At 41.9% G+C, this 17673-nt stretch overlaps 1 protein-coding gene across 3 annotated transcripts; it reads left to right on the forward strand.

Annotated features, from left to right (window-relative positions):
• The first annotated feature begins 649 nt into the window (after positions 1 to 649).
• Positions 650 to 15613, forward strand: LOC131248132 (SUPPRESSOR OF ABI3-5). 3 transcript variants are annotated; one of them, XM_058248203.1, is made up of 16 exons: positions 651 to 795; positions 3051 to 3187; positions 3392 to 3432; positions 3754 to 4564; positions 4656 to 4727; positions 4848 to 4940; positions 5076 to 5155; positions 7728 to 7884; positions 8394 to 8481; positions 8565 to 8656; positions 8967 to 9035; positions 9186 to 9365; positions 10585 to 10780; positions 12165 to 13187; positions 13989 to 14182; positions 15226 to 15613. In XM_058248203.1, the coding sequence occupies exons 2-16, from the start codon at positions 3140 to 3142 to the stop codon at positions 15403 to 15405; spliced, it is 3324 nt and encodes a 1107-aa protein (XP_058104186.1). In that variant the 5' UTR covers positions 651 to 795; positions 3051 to 3139; the 3' UTR covers positions 15406 to 15613. The 3 variants fall into 3 exon arrangements, with proteins under 3 accessions (XP_058104188.1, XP_058104186.1, XP_058104187.1); XM_058248204.1 differs by having other exon boundaries at positions 7731 to 7884; XM_058248205.1 differs by lacking the exon at positions 13989 to 14182 and having other exon boundaries at positions 650 to 795.
• Positions 15614 to 17673: the final 2060 nt, after the last annotated feature.

The following is a 17673-nucleotide window of genomic DNA, read 5'->3' on the forward strand; positions in this document are numbered from 1 at the left end:
GATGAAGATTGCCTATTGACCTGGCCAGTAGTGAGGTGGCTATTGGACAGTAATCACTATAAACCCCAGCATATTGCATGTGTTAAGCCCTACAATAATGTAGGTGTTTTATTAAAGTCCTCCATTTATAAGGTAGATCTAAATCTCAAGTGGACCACATCACAACAAAAGAAAACAGTGGTGATTGAACGCTTACTATTAAAATATTCCAGACACCTACTATAATGCTTATTTGTCATTTAACCCGTTGGTTAGATCACACGGACCTGGACTAAGCGAAAACACAAATATCATATTCATCCAAAATGTCTGTAGCCCCTGTAAGGCTGTAAGGCTTTTAATGATGTGAATTCAATCACCAATGTTTTATATGGTGTGGTACACATGAGATTTGATTATTCCCCATTTTTGGGCTCATGCCTTAAAATGATACGGAAAAAATGGAGGGATAATATACATACATCATGGTGGGCCAATAGAGCATCATCCAGTAGCCAGCTACAGACAGCCGGTGGGGAATCCGCGTCCCTCTACCTAGGTCGTGGTGGGAGTAGTACCCCAATCCGCCCCTCGACAGCGGGCGCACCAACTCGACAGTCAGGATCACTCAGTCACGGGGCTCACCTGGACGAACTTTTAGAGGGTCGAGGATACTCGGCATATCCTCGGCTCGCGGAACCGTATAATAATTCCTCCCCCATTCTCTCTGCCCTAGTTTTCATCCATCAGATCTCGTTGAAGGTTGCGAAGAGGAATCCGAAGCTACGAATCCACGGCAAAACCATATTCTAATTCGTGAGTTCGATCGCTCTTCTTCTAATCGATTTTCCATTTTCTTCTCCGATTGCAGAAATAAAATCACGCTTTTGATGATTTTTGGCGGTCGATCGGTCACCGGATTCGCCGAACTCAACCGCTTCGCACTCTGCTGCGATTCTGTTTTTCGTTCGTCACGGATTCGGCGAAATCAGGATGCAAAACACGGAACCCTAATTTCGCCGCAGCTCGCAATTTCCATTCGATGCGAATTTCTTCAAATTCGGTGAATGATCGACCCCGAATATGCCAAAATTCAGAACTTGCTGGATTTGAGCAAAATCTAAGCTCCTTGACTGTTATCTCCCTTTACACGGATGGAATTGATCAGTCGTGTAAAATTGCTGTGTTTGGATGTACCTGTAACTGTCAACACCGGATGTCTATCTGTCTGTTGTATGCTTGGTTCGCGTAGGAACTGGAACTTTAGTAAGGGTCTGTGTGGGAGCTTGGAAAATATTTGTGCGGAAAATACTTTCCAAGAAACGAGATTTTTCCCCTTATTGGGAGTTCACTTTGAAAGAAAATGTCACTTTCACCTTTTATTTTCCAAGCTCCCAAACACCCCCTAGTGGGATTGGGTTTCTCCACTTCAAATCATCATTTGTTACGTTTCAGGCCAGCATCTGACCATCCATCATCTGGAAAACAACAGATATTGATTTGGGCACAGAAGGATTCTGTCTGCCTTGCCTTCCTGTGGGTATCCAAATTCACCCCTTAACTAATTGGAAGGGCTATCGGTGAATCAAACGGAATATTGGATTTGACCTGGGCCAGGGGTTCTGACTGAACGACGAAGCTGGCAACTGTTTGATTCTCTCAGTCTCTGTTTTCCTCTGGTGCTTGTTTTCAGTCTTTAGGCTGCGTTTGGATGCACAAGCAAATTGAATCCCAAACATTTAGTTTAATCAAGAGGAAATGGCAAAATTTAGTGATGTCTCCTACTATACTCACAACGATGAAGTAGCCCTGTTTTCCTTCCGAGTCCAATCGTAGTAATGTAATTGCAATTCTGACACCAAAGGCTTGATATGAGTGCTAATGTGGGAAATTATGATCTGGTTATTTCCAGTCTATTAGATTAACAATTGCAATGGAAAAGGACACTGTCAAAAGCACATATTATCATGTACTAGTATATCTGTTTCTTTCGTCTCTATGCTGAAACGATTTGTTAGATATAGTTATGGAAGTCCTCAGCAGGCTGCTCAAGGAAGCGGAGGAGGTTCAAATAAAAGTGTAACCGTGGTAGTCAATCTTTTTGGCTAGGCTTTCAGTTTCATTGTTGGTGAATGTTTTTTTCCTTTTTCTTTTTGCCATTCTTTTGGCAAATCTGATCATTGGTTGGAGATTGCATTTTTGATACTTGATGTGATATATTTTTTTCCATTTTGGACAAAAGTATGATGCATTTGGAAATATGTAGACCTTTCAATGTCTTGTTATTGGAAAATTTTAATTGTTCAGCATCCCTTGTGAGGAAGAATCAGATGATACCTATTGTTCTATTCATGCTTGCTGCAATAGCTGATTAGTTCCAGTAAAGAGTAGAGAATGACTTTTCATTTTGATGGGAGGAACAAGCTTTTGTAATTGTGTTTATTTACTTACTAATAGTGAATTTTTAATCAAAATGACTTTTTTAATAATCAGTACAAAATCGTAACAATATGCCCCCTCCCCCCCTGATTTTTTATTTAAAGAAGAAGATGAAGGAGAAGAAAACATTGCTGATAGGTACACACCAAATTGGTCAAGCTTCACAAACATATGGACTCTATTTACATATCATCTGAGATGAATCATTTCAGGAGCCACTTGATATTTGCTTTTATACTGAGGCAAGAGTGAAATTGCAAGCAGGATTTATCTTGATATACGCACGCTTATTGCATTTAGGATTCTGGGATGTCACCATAAACTATTTCTGTAAATTTGCTTGGCAATGTACTGCATTTGGGAATGCCATGCAATTGTTGCTATTTCTAACAGAGAGATGTTATTTGAGAGTTTGGCCCTCTCCACATTGATACATGCTGGATGGCTTTGTATATTACTATATGCTAGTTTCAACTTCAAGATCTTGCACGATTCTGTTGTGAACACTTGAAGATGGGCTGTATATCGGAGGATTTGCTTTTTGAGGATTCCCTTCAAAAGGATGGTTGAGTCGTGAGAATTGATTCTTGGTCAACATTGCATAACTTTCTGTGTTTGTGCATCCGTTACAGGATAGGTTTCCAAACAACCTGCACTGAAACTTCTGAAAGATCATCCATCAAGAACCTTGCAGGGGTAACACCGGCGGGGCCTGCAAGAAATGGATCCTGGGCGCTATGTCCTTCAGCAAGGATGGGAAACTAACAGCGTAATTGCGGTTTTCTTCTTAATCACCTATCCGGGATGATATACAGAAACTTATGGCTCATGTGATTGTCCTCCATGTTTACTGGCATCTCGTCCTAAATGAACAATTAAAGAAAGCCATGGGCCAGTGAGGATATGGAATGGATTTACCTACCCCTACCATGGTTTTTAGTTGCTGACTTGCCTTATTCTGTTGAATCCACAGGCTCTGGAGGGGTACGGTGCAGTACATGAGCAAGATTTCAGGTGAGTGTCGATTGAAGGTCCTTGTATCTTGGTAATTGAGTAGCAAAAAAATCTATCCAATGTTTTATGGTTTTACTGATACTCTTGAGATTTGCATTGGTTGTATTTCGCCAATCCGCTAGACGTCCTTTTGTTCTGTCAGTTGTGGAATCAGCTTCTTTTTAAGGCTTTGGATCTTTTAGATTCTATGTTGGTCAAGTGCCTATTTTGTTCTTAACCTTTTAATATTTGCATGTTAATTATCAATACCATTACTTCACTATATTTTTAAGCATTATTTCACAAAATATTTCCCTTCCCCTGCTCTATTTTCTCTGGCAGGGTTGGTGGATCGTATGGTGGCAGGAACTTACTGGATGAGGGATTCTCAAGGGATAATGTCTATCCAAGGAGTACGTTCCATCGGGACATACTCGAGAGAGATAACTATCCTCTCCCTCCTCCTGTCCATGGCATTTGGCCTCAACCAAGGAGTAGTTTTGATGAAGAATATGCACATGGTAGAGAACCAAGAGCACATGAGAAACCATTTCATGATTCGTTCCATGAGATGGATGGTTTTCGTGATGCAGACAAGTATCGGGAGATGGACTCATTCCCACATGTTGATAAATTCCGCGATAACTATCGGAATGTTGACAACTATCGTAGTGCAGATAACTACCGTGATTATGGGTTTGATAGGCCAGGTAGGTTTCAGGGACGTGATCGTGATGATTTTGGTAGTGATGATTATGACCATCGGCATCGTATTTCCCGTCAAAGTAGGGAGGATAGCCGCGAGAGAGATTATGATATTGGTCGGTATAATTATGATTCGGACCATGAGAGAGATAGGAGAGAATCAAGAGATCGTAGTTGGAGAAGGCGTGAGTCTCGTGAGTCACGTGAGTCTCGTGATCGTGAACGGGATAAGAGATGTCTAAGTCGGGAGAGAGATCAGAGCCCACATAGAAGACAACGTGACCGTTCTCGTTCCCGTGGGTATGATGAACGACCTCGATCAAGGTCTCCTCGAGGTCGCAGTCATGGTCGGAGTCACAGAGAAGACAGCTATGATGACAGTCGCCATGAGAGGAAAGAAAGAAGGAGAGATTGGGATGAAAGGCGGCATTATGAGCATTCATCGGTGGTATGCTTAATTATGTAACCTTGTGTAATTAGATACTGCCCAAGTTCCTCCCAAATGACAGGGCCTAAATGGAAATGTGGTTTGCTTGTAGGCTCCATCCGCTACACTTGTTGTAAAGGGTCTGTCGCAAAAGACAACCGAGGAAGATCTTTATCAGATTCTTGTATGTACTTATGCTTGTTCATTCATTTATTATTATTATTATCATCATCATTAATTTTCAATTCTGAATCCTATTGCTTCTTTTGCTCATGAAGGTATACTCTCTGCTGTACTTTTTCAGGCTGAATGGGGCCCCCTTCGTCATGTGCGTGTAATTAAAGAACGGAACTCTGGTGTTTCACGTGGATTTGCATTTATTGATTTCCCTTCTGTGGTACCCATCTGGCATATTTACTGGACTGTTTGATGCTTTATTAGTTATTACCATTAAGTTGCAGATTGTGAAACTCTTTTTTTTTTTTAAGATCATTGTGAAGCTCCATTTTTTATGCTCATTTTTGTGACACAGGAAGCTGCACGAAGCATGATGGATGGAATTGGAGATGATGGTCTGATAATTGATGGCAGGAAGCTATTTTTTGACTATAGGTAGATGCTTTCATTTGAACTTCTCATTCACTCATTCATTATAGATATAGAAGAAAATTAGACTAGGAGTACAGTTCAAAATCAGAGGCCTTTTCTATTTGAACAACATGCAGAATTTTGTTATTTTGCTTTCAATGCATTTGTTGTGTATCATTGTATGTGAAGAATTAGTATGTCTCACTGTAACCAGTACAAACATGCATAGCCATGCTAAATGGTTTCTTGCCGGCTATTTTCAAGGGGATAAATGATAACATTCGGCAATTATAGGTTGTTAACCTAGGACCATCCTTTTCCTTTTTGACTCTTGTTTCCAATTTTGCCATTGAAGAAGCCATATATTTTCCTGTCATTATTGAAACATCTAGCATTTCCCACTCAGCCCACCAAATAGCAATCAACGCCATCCTCCATAACCCGGTCCTCACTTTCCTAAGCATCATCTCGTGCCATGTACTTAACAGGGAATTAACCACACCCGGCAATGGCCACGAAAACTGGCAATAGGTCCACCTTGATCAATCCTACAAAAGGACAATGCACAGAGATGATCTACCGTCTCCTCATTGGAAGCGGATTGGCTGGTGTACCACACACCACCGACCTGGTTGGTTTGGGTACGTGTCATGTGAAGATGAGCGCTGACGCTCCTCGAGCTCCGAGTTGTATTAATGGTCCAAAGGTGATCAAAGTAACATGGGCCTCACAATGATGTATTTATTATATCCTCATTGGAAGTGGATTGGCTGGTGTACCACACACCACCGACCTGGCTGGTTTGGCTACGTGTCGTGTGAAGATCAGCGCTGACGCTCCTCGAGCTCTGAGTTGTATGAATGGTCCAAAGGTGATCAAAGTAACATGGGCCTCCCAATGGTGTATTTATTATATCCACACTGTTCATCCATTTTCCGAGACCATTTTAGAGCATGAGCCCAAAAGGCTCAAGCCTTACGACGAGCTCACCAAATGGACGGACAGTTTGGATATAACACATACCTCGTGATGAGACCCCACAAAACTTGGTGATGTCAACACACCAGCCAGACCGGTGGTGTGTGGTACACCAGCCAATCCGCTTCCTTCCTCATCATGCACGCACAAGTTACAAATATTAGCAATCACCATTGCTCTTTATCGAAGGTTATCAATAGTAAGGACTTTCTTCCTACCAACCAACCATCCGAATGTTGCGAACTTTGGAGGGACATCGTAATGGCGCGCACTGGCTTGGTGACCCCAGCTTCCCTTCGAAGAATACCACCACAGAGAAGAGGGTAGAAGGATCTTACCGAACATGATCCTGAGCTATCAACCTTCCACATCATTTTATCTCACCTCCTTTTGTGCAAGAGATCCAGGTTTTCCATTGGGTGTGCCCCATTGCTCGTACTATGCCCTAAAATTTTAAGCAGTCCAATCGTAATTTATGCTACACATTTACAAGGAAGCAGAATATGTGAATGATATATGTTAAGAAAATGCCCTTGTAAAACTGAAGGGCTGGGAGGGCCGGGCTCCGGCCATGCCGACGTGCTTGTAGACACCTTGTGCCTGGCCCGATAAATAAATGGGTTTGAGTTTTTGGATCGAGCCCAGCCGTCAGCTCCACATTAATATCTGGGCCGTTGGATATGTGACACCTGATCTTTAATCAAACACTTGGATGTGCCCAATCTTCAATCAGATGGGTCTCATCAATAGACCAACAATTGAACCACTTGAAAAAAGTTCAGGATTTCCCAATCTGGAAGATTCTTGTGTCCATCGTTGCCTGCGGATGGTTGAAGGATCCAAAGGAGAGGGTAAGAGGTGGAGGGGGGTTGGAATCGAGGTAGGATGAGAGTATATTGTGAGGGGTTGGAATCGAGGTAGGATGAGAGTATATTGTGGGGGGTTGGAATTGGGTTGGCAGGCAGGAATAGGGTTCTTACTGTTGATAATTTGCGCAAAAAGGCGATCTGTTTCCTAATGTTGCCTCCTTTGTCTGAAGAATGAGGAATTGGTGGAGCACATTTTCATCCGCTGTCTTTTTGCGAAGTGGGTTTGGGATGGTATTCTCTCAGTTTTTAATGTGCCGTGGGTCATGCCAAAGTTTATGGAGGAGCTGTTCCTTTTGTGGCATGAAGGAGGTCCTCGTTCCAAAGATAGGTTGAAGTGGTGATTAGCCTTGCTTGCTGTTCTATGATCCATTTGGTTGGAAAAGAATGGTAGGTTTCAGGAATGATAATACTAATTGTTAGGAAGGCTTTATTGTTAATCCAGGATTGGGGAGCCTGACCCAGCTGTTGCTGAGTTTGTAAGGTTTTGATTTTTGCCTTTTCTTTTCTCTTGTTGCTCTTTGCCTTTTGGCTTCTTTAATAAAATTATCAATTCTAAAAAAAAATGTTAGAGATAATATGCTAATGTTACATATGTTCCTTTTAAGCTGTTAAACTATATTATTTCTGCTTGGCCCCTTGAATAATCAACAATAACATCTGTTTGGAAGTATGTCATTCTTGTTGCTCATGAAATATGTCTACCTACTAGCATCTTGGCCTCATATGCTGATAACTCTCTTGTGCTGCAGTAGCAAGCCAACTGGTGGAGTAGGTGCTCCTCATTTGGGGCATGAGAATGCAGCAAAATCGAGTCATGGGAACAGTAAAAGCATGGTTCCTCCATCTGATTGGATGTGCACTATATGTGGCTGTGTAAATTTTGCACGCCGGACATCCTGTTTCCAGGTTTGTTTATTGTTTCTTTCAGTGTCTTTTTATTGATAAAATGAATTTATCAAAAGAGCTAAGTCCAAAATGGGTGAACAATAGGATTGGCAGCTTATTTGCAGAATATTGTTCGGCAAGTATGATTACTGGAGGCGACTAGATTGTTTGATGGGTGTTATTTGCTGTTAAAAATGATAAAACTCTTGAAATATTTAACTCTTATGTGGAACTAGCAATTTTCATTATTAGACATCTGATGATATTGGTATTATATGGAGCATATGATAGTTGAACAATGTCTTCACCTTGCCCAATGTGTGTGTACCCATATGTATATGCACCATGTATTTTGAGTCAGGAATATGGATGGAGGATCCAATTGAAGCCTCATGTTAACAAATATATTTGGAAATATAGCAAACTTAAGTGGGATTTAGAGGCTGGAGGTCATATACAATTCCAGGATGATCTATATTAGAATTGTTTTATGTTAGTGTATTAATGTTCTGTTGTGTTCTCAAGCACAGTGTAATGAGGGCCGGACTGATGATGCCCCTGCAGCAGATATGGGAGCATCCAATCCAGCACCTGTGGGTAAGAAAGGATCGGAGGCAGGTGGGATTTCTTTACTGGTCTTAGGTTTCACCTAAAATGTGACTTACCATAATCTGAATAGCTAAAGTCAGTATTCCTATCAGGTCCTACTCACGTCTTAGTTGTTCGAGGTTTGGATGAGAATGCTGATGAAGAAATGCTTCGTTATGAATTCTCCAAGCATGCTCCTATTAAGGTATTAAATTTTGATTAATAGGTTCACTGTAATGAGTGATCCCCAAGTTTCTGGGAGAAGGCTAAGGCCCTGCTTGACACACATTTAAAAACGAGTTCATTAAGTTCTGTAATACATAATTACTGTTAACATGATCTCATTATTTATTTGAGATCAAGATCTGTAATATATGATTATTGTTAACTAAAATGAGATTAACTCATTTTGAGGTGTCTACCAAACAGGGCCTAAGATGATGATATGATGATTCACTGTAATGTATTATCTTTTCCATGCAATCACAAAAGCTCAACTTTTTTTTTTTTTGCAGGATCTTCGTCTTGTTAGGGACAAGTTTACTCATGTTTCTAGGGGATTTGGATTTGTGCACTTCCATTCGGTAGGCAAATTCCTACATGCACTCTATGAAACAGTTTATAAATTGCCATTCCAAAAAAAAAAAAGAGAGAGAGAGAGAGAGAAAGGAAGAAAGAAAGAAAGAAAGAGACAGTTCTAACTTAAGATTCTGATGCATTTCTGGTCCATTTAGGTGGAGGATGCGACAAAAGCTTTGGAAGCAACCAATGGAACAACTCTTGAGAAGAATGGCCAAATTTTACGAGTGGCATATGCGAAAAGCATTCATGGACCGGGGCCAGGAGCATCTGGAGCTACGCAGTCAAGCAGCCTTGCTGCTGCAGCAATTGAAGCAGCCACATTTGCTCAACAGGTTTTTTGTTCTTTTCATATTTTTTTGGCACTTCTAGCATGTCTCATCGTGCAGTTCCAACTGTAATTTTTATTTTCACTTAAATCTTCTGAGGTTCTTTTGAATGATTGTTTGAAATGTTTAAGAACCTGACCAGCAATTTACACTAAAAAGAAATAGTGCTCTAGTATATGGACTCTATACTCTACATTACAAATAGCCATATAGTATATGGTATAAGCTAGGGAAACTGGCCGGGCCTGGCTGGATGGGCTGGGTTTCAGCCTGGCCCGAACATTGGTCCTAGATTTCAAGCCCTAGACCAGCCCTTGGGCCAAGGTTAGTGGCCCAAGCCCTGTTCCTTCAGGGCTGGATCACCCAGGCTGCCCCCAGATGATTGGTATGGTCTGTATAGATCACCAAAGCTGGTCCAAACATTATGGTTGTTTGTCTGTATGGATCACCAAAAGCTGGCCCAAACTTTATGGTTGTTGGGCAGAGCAAAGGAATCTTGCTGATCATTAGATAGCACTTCTTTCCTTTAGTAGACATTATCTAGAGGACCATAGCACATGCAGCTGTAGCTGCGCTTTATCCCTGGAAATTTTTTTGGATCTAAATTTCTTAATTAAGGTGATCAAAGTTAAGTCGTTTCTTTACATTAGCAATAGGAAAACAGAAAAAAATGAATCTGGGAAAGTGTCTGCTTTCTCACACATCTCACTAACATTATCTTTTGGTTTTGTAGACTTTTTGCTTTTCGTGGTAGGATTACCACTGAAGGCCTTTACTTAAAAATAAAAAATAAAAAATCTTTTTTGTGTACAGGGTTGCTCTGTTATGGTTGTGTTTGCTGCTTTTTAATTGGGCAGCACTAATCATGGCCTGCACGCATAAAGTTATTAATACCACTTGGTAGATTGTGCTGGCATGTATTGTTTCCATTCTTATCTTTAAATTTGGTGCCACTTGCTGTTCATGTAGGTGTCACTTCATATCATTAACTCGCTCTGGTTTTTGTGAGCTTCTTAGGCAGACTGTTGGTGATGCATTGTGAAATCATGTAGATGCATTCTGAGAGGGATGGAACTGTGTGTGTGTGTGTCTGCCTGCGTGTGCGTGTGTGTGTGTGTGTGTGCGTGTGCGTGTGCGTGTGCGTGCATGTGCGTGTGTGATGCTGTTTAACTGTTTACAAAGAACTACTAAGTTACTCATTGTTTTCTCTTTGCTGTCCTCACAGTATGATGCTGTTGGATGGGCTCCTAAGGAATACAATCCAGATGATAAGCAATCCACTGGTGGCCCTGAGCAAGGCAGCAATGAACGTACAGATGGTCAGAATGGTGGGTCAGCTCCCCAATCTGGGTTTGTTTGGGATGAAGCATCTGGCTATTATTACGATGCTGCTTCCGGCTTCTACTATGATGGGAACACTGGTTAGTATCTCGTTTTATTGCACGTGACCAGGGCGTAGTAAACTTAGTAAGCACTAGAAAAAGGCTTCAGTTCATAGGGATTCCTAGCATATAACGTCAAATATCGATAAAAAGTATGATAATAGAATGGGCTTCTAATGTAGATAATCTCAAGGGTTGTAATTTGCTTTTTATTGGAGCTTAGGCAGTAGCTTTCTCAGCGGCCTTCTCCTCTTGTTTTGTTCCTTTTTCTCCTTAACACAATTCAGTGATCTTTCAAAAAAAAAAAAAAAACCATCAAATATTGATCACATTACAGCCTGAAAACTGTTAAGACACATGTGCTCAAGGCTGACAGGATACACTGCTGTCAAACGGTCATTGGGACAAGAACAGGAGACCTTCACATTCTTGTTATTTATTTATTTTGGGGTGGAAAAGTGGGAAAACAGATGTCTTAGTGCAGGTTTTGTTTCCTTGCTGCTCCCAATACCAAGTTTATTAAGTTCATTTCTGTAGTGTATTCCACAACTCTTTTAATGTTTGCAATATAGCAAATATTTCCTAAAGTCGTTAAGCTTCTACTGTTATTAATCACAGTCGAAGATGACATTCAAGTGGCACAGTAGGTTGTTGTTGTTTTTTGTTTTTGAAAGATAATGATAGTTTATTGAAGCAGCTGTTAAAACCGGCAATAACACAACCAATCCCCAATGCACCAAAGGGTGAGATTACAATCAACTAAGGACTCAATACAAGATGAAGAAGCCCACCCCATAATATCCAACTTAGCCTTTTTAAATGCTTTTGACACCGACCCACTCCGGTTCAAAGGCATTGGTTATTCCTCTCCTCCCATAAAGCCCATAAACCCGCTAGGAGAGCAAGCCTCCAAATCACCTTCCCTTTTGCCCTCCACCTCCCCCATGGCACACTAGAAAAAAACCTTCAATGGATTCCGGCATCACCGATTCCAAATTAAATATTTCAAACACACTCTCCCACATTTCTTTAGCGAAAGGGGCAATGAATAAGAAGGCAATCAACTGATTCTGCATCCCGCATACACATACCATATGCACATACAATAATAGGTTATATATCTAAGATTATAAATAAATACAATAACTGCTTAATGAATATTTTAAACAATTGAAGTTGCATGGGCATTCATTGACATTGGTTTAGGATGTGATTAGAGTTCTTGGGAGTTCTTGATTGGCTAGAGGTTTGAGAATCAAGCTATCTCCCTACCTATTTGCCAGCTTTGAAGAAGGGGCTTCCTTGTAATAACACTCTTGTTTCAGTGTGGCAGAGAAGAGTCAATTGGACCTTTCATTTCAGGTTTCTGAGAGGTTTGAATCCTGTTTTTCGTTTCCTTTGTTTATATTTTTACTGAATGCAGGTCTTTACTACGATGGTAACAATGGAACGTGGTATTCTTATGATCAACAAACTCAGCAGTATGTTCCTTACGTCGATCAGAGTGACAACAAGACATCTGGAAAATCAACGAATGAACCTTCCAAAACATCAGATGGTGCCAGTAACAGAAAAGTAGTGATATCTGCACCTGCTACCACAGTAACGTCGAATGAGAAGGCGTCACTACCTGATGCTGTTCAGGCAGCAGCAGCAGCAGCATTAGCTGCAGAGAAGAAAGAAAAAGAGAAACTCAAGGAGATACGATTGGCATCAAAGAGCAGCCTTTTGGCCAGTAAGAAGAAGATGAATAACGTGTTAACAATGTGGAAACAAAGGAATAACGAGGGCCAAGCAGCCCGTGTGGTTCTTGATGACAATCAAGCAGCAGCTCCAACAGATGATAGATCAAACAATTCGTTCAATGCTGCCATGGGATCATCTGCAAAAAACAAGTTCAAGTCTGATGCAGTGCCTGCGAAGGAGAGTACTACAAGCACCTCTGGATTTATCTCTGCAGCTGTTGGTCGCGGAGCCAGTACCAACTCATCTACACCCTTTGCTACTCAAACCGTAGCTGTGGATCCTCAGGCAAAGCCAAGGCCAGTGGGTAACAGCTTAGGAGGCACAATAATGGGCGTCATCAGAGGTTCTGGAAGAGGGGTAGTGAAGTCGGATACGGTATTCTCAGGATCTTCAAGTGGTGGCAGCAGTGTTTCTGCCTCAACTGCCATTATGGGCACTTCAGGGACACAATCAACAAATTCTGAGACATCCACTGTTGTGACTCCCTTCAGAACAGATGCATCGGCGCTAGGTTCATACACGCCACCTGTGGCTTCTGGGAGTGGTAAGCGTAGGTTTTCTGAGATGCCACAGCAACCAGCTACTTCCAGGGAACAGCCCCAGACGACATACAGGGACCGTGCAGCTGAGAGAAGAAGCCTGTACGGATCATCAGCTTCTATTGGAGATGATTTGTCGGACCTTGGACTTGGGGATTCAAGTAAGCGTTAATGATTTCTATTAGGGAGCCGTTATGCTTCATGTACCAGTCAAGATGGTTAGCACCATTGTTATAGAATAGTATCGAGTAGGTTTTTGGTAACTTCGGGCTACTTGTGAACTTTAGAAAGGGCGGGAATCCTGAAATATGACACTTAGTTTTTCCTGGAGAAATATCACAAACACCTCAAGCATGAGTGTTTATTTCAATATGGACACCTCTGTAAATAGGTCACAGTTGGGTGATTAAATATAGTTGGGGGAGGGGAGGCTCGTGCCTTCTGTGCCACCACAAGGTGATGCAGACCATTCATCTAGCAGGTCCTGCTCTGGATGTCCAAGCTCCAATGGGGCAAAATTCCCACCAGTCAGAGATCCTCTCTGTCTGCATGTTTTCCGTCTCCGTCTACCAAAACTACTGGAAATGTTTTTTTTTAAAAAGTAGGCATACAACAAACAAAAAGCTCATGCCCTTCTTAACCATTGTTCTTACTCTTTATATATATATATATATATTTCTTTATTTATTTATTTTAAGAATCTATGGTTGGTGAGAGCTTTGCCTTGTGGGCCATCTACAGTAGGACCTTCTAGACGAGAGAACTGGATCAACATGTGTTGGAGTAGGTGTCGACGTCCCTATTATTTCTCCAGTCATAGATGTGTGAAAACCCACAGTTGTTGAGTAAAGATACTGCTTCCCATCAGCCTATTTCACAGGTTGTAGTCGGTGAATTGGTTTACTATTCAAGTTTTATTAACATACGAGAAATGCCTTGTTTACTACTACTTGTTGGTCAAGATCGGGACTTGCCACTCCGAAGGGGTTCTTTGTCAGATACCGGGGCGATGCCTTTCCCTCCAGGAGTTGGAGGAGGCCGCAGTGAAGCTAATAGCAATGTGCCAAACTATGAGGTGATCACGGCTGATAGAGCCATCGATGAGAGCAACGTGGGTAACCGGATGCTCCGCAACATGGGCTGGCAGGAAGGCTTGGTACCTCTCCTCTCTTTCATCTTTCTCTTTTGTTCATTTTAGTCCTGTTATTTTCTTTTATCAGATAAAAGGCTCCCATTTCTGGAATTTATTGATAACCCACCATCCTCTCCTCCATAAACCTGCCCACTTAGAAGGTGCAGCTGGAGCAGGATTCGTGTAGGACAAGGCTTAGATGGTGATGATCGTCTACATGACTGGTTTCTCCAATGAAGAATTGTATGAAGTCCTGATGCATCAGGACATGAAGTTTCCCATTGCTTTTAAGTTCGTTGATCCAGTATTGATATGGGCCTCACCATGTGTGGGGGATGGCCCGAAAATCTTCAGATTGGAATGTCCTAACCAACCAATCTATATCCATTTTTGTTTATGCGGTGCTCTTCCCTTAACCATCTATCTGTAGTCCACTGATTGAAGTGGTTAGGATCGTCGTATCTGAGAGATCTTTTGGGGCATCTCAAGAACTAATTACCTACCAGTCATTTGGCAAGAGTTGTTTCCACTTTTGACCTTAACAATATTGGCAATGCCCATAAGAAAGGGCCTTGGGTCAGGCTAGCCAAGGATTAGCTGTAGGCGATTGGTTCGCGGGCATCCCATCCACAGCAGGATATATCAGATCTATGGTCTGGATCACTGGATTATTAGCACACTTTTTAAGTACTGGTGCTCGGGACCTAATAATTGCTCTCTGCCTTTCCTTCTTTTTTTTTTTAACACACCCACACCACGCACTCACACCCACCCACCCCACATGGGTACTCGATCCCATGATCTCAGTGTTGAAACAGTCTGTCTACCACTGAGACATGGAGCTGGACCCCCATGATTGCTGTCTGCCTAGTTACTTAGAAAGCGGGAGGCAAAATTGGCATCTCTCTTTCTCCTTTTTTTTTTGTAGGGCGGATTATCTGTTACCATTCAAAATTTCAAGTACACAATGGATGTTCTAGTTAAGTGTTTCCAGGCACGGCTGATTCTGACATCAAACTGGGGGTTTCGATTGCTCCTTTTCTGTTTTATTTTGTCAATGCATTTAGGGACTCGGGAAGGATGGCAGTGGCATTGTAGAGCCAGTCCAAGCAAAGGGTGGGGGAGTTCGAGCGGGCCTTGGCAGTCAGCCGAAGAAGGTGGACCCAAGCTTGGAGGTGCAGGCAGGGGATAGCTACCGGACCCTTATTCAGAAGAAGGCCATTGCAAGGTTCCGAGAGATGTCGTAGGGTTGAGAAGGTATTGGGTGCATTTGCTGTGGCCCTGTTAGGAAGTCGGTACTCCTGTATTTCCTTGTCTTGTTTTGGTTTTGAACGTTTCGGCTCTCTCCGGAGACCTTGTAAATTCTAGCAAATCAAGTTTTTACAGTGTTCTAATTTTTTCTAGATAACAAGTAGTTCTATCCATGAAGGAATAAAGTCTGATGTGGTTAAAGCCTGTTTTTGTTGTGGGCATCTTTGGGTCTTTTGTCCATTTGGATTGGATGGGATACTTCCGCACCCAGGAAGTGAGTGAGATGAGGACTGCCTGTGGCCATGTTCTCATCTCAATTGCGTCTTTGCCGGAGCCATTCCAAAAGAAAATTGGGATGAATGCCAATCACAGTTACACCCATATACCCGCAGATGATGAAAGAAGATTGGGAATTTGATGCAAGCTTGTGGTGTGCTGGCCTGCTGTGTATGTTGAAGCTGAGCACAGGATATACCACCATTCTTTTTGTGTGGTATGGTATGAATGGATCCTAATGGAGGGGCACGCTAATTGTTTCAGTTTGGTTAGTCTACGACAAGCAAGCCAACAAAAGGTAAGAATGTACATCTTGGAATGCAGTTTTGTAATTGTCATCCGATCTAGCTACATGATGTGTCAGATATCCATTCTCATCCGGCGGCAGCTGAATTTCTGGCCATCTATCGTTTTTCTACAAATGTCGCCTGATGACGAGTTTGAATAGTGCATGTATATGGCTTTTTCGTACTGATCTGTGCCACCCCTACCCTCAAACAAGGGTTGTCAATGGGCCAGGGTTTGGGGCTGTGGGGTTGTCTTTGGACTGGTTGAGCTGCTGGGCTGAAGGGATGTGCGTCGCCACTCTGGTTTTTGGTTGGTAATCCAAACAGTTGATATTGTTAGCCCCACAGGCAATGGCCATACCCCAAACAAATGAATTCTAACCGTTAAATTAACAGCCTTGTGTGTTATAACGTTCCGCATTCAACCAAGAAAGTGCAAAAATATCACACAGCTATGAACTTTTAACTGGGGATTTGTGGCGTAGTCAAGACCGTTGGATCAATAGTTTGGGTCATTAAGCCATGGGCCGCACTCGTACAAACCACAACTGAAGGGCTGCACTCAAAATTTTGATTGGATCTCAATGGCTAAATGGTGGAAAATGCATCAATCCAGGCAGGCCAATTGATGGGCTATTGCTCCTAGTAGCAGCAATTGGATGTTTCTTCTTCTTCTTCTTCTTCTTTTTTTTTTTGTGTCCATTCAATCTATAGACTTGTTTTGACGCAATCTAGTGCCAGGGATTTAGTTCTTATGGCTAGAAAGGATTAGCCATAATTTCAAGAATTGAATGGGGCCAGTTTAGGAGGTTTTTAAGTGTAATGGAATAGACAGTTGCATCAAAGGTTGCCCATTCCTGCTAGCTGTCAATAGTTGTAGTTTTTTTCTTCTTCTTGGTTTCTGTGTTCTTGTATTCTTTAGGTGCAGCCTTCTTTTAATTAAATTTTCCATGTTAGAAAAGATAAATTTATAGCCTCTTTTTGGGACCATTAAGGTTCACTTATTTGAGCACGAGTTATGGTCTACTCCTTCAAGAGATGGTTCACTGATTGGATGGTACGGATTCATTGCATGTGCACATATTAACTATTTGTAGAATTCCTATGGCTTTGTGCTAGTAGCAACCTTTACTAAACTGTCGACTCGTTAAACCACTTGGAGCCCATTTGGATACCGCAAAACTTTGTTTTAAAACTTATGCAAGTCAATAACTTTTTTAACTTAAATTTGGTTTGGTAAGCAATATTATAAAAGTCATTTATGTGATAAAAGTTACTTAATCCCACAAGCTTTTATTCTTTGCCTTTCAACTTTTACGGTGTCTACTTCTCTCTCCATATCAAAGGAGGCTCCACATGATGGATGGTCAATTCAAAGGTGGGCCCCACATTATGGACAACCCACATCAAGGTGAGCCCACACAATGAATTGTCCATATCAAAGTTAGGCCCCTAATGATGAATGGCGTGGCCCCACCCATATTGAAGGTGGGGTTCATATGATGGACGGTCCATATCAAAAGTTGAGCTTACATGAGGGGTGGTCGATATCGAAGGTGGCCCCACATGATGGATAATAACATTGAAGGTGGGCTCGCATAATGGACAGTCCACATCAAAGGTCGGCCCCTAACGACGAATGGCTCACATCCGAGGTGGGCCCTGCATGATGGACGAAGACTTTGCCACTCATGTTGGCAG

Source organism: Magnolia sinica, chromosome 6 (genome assembly GCF_029962835.1).
Source record: "Magnolia sinica isolate HGM2019 chromosome 6, MsV1, whole genome shotgun sequence".
NCBI classification, from domain to species: Eukaryota; Viridiplantae; Streptophyta; class Magnoliopsida; order Magnoliales; family Magnoliaceae; genus Magnolia; species Magnolia sinica.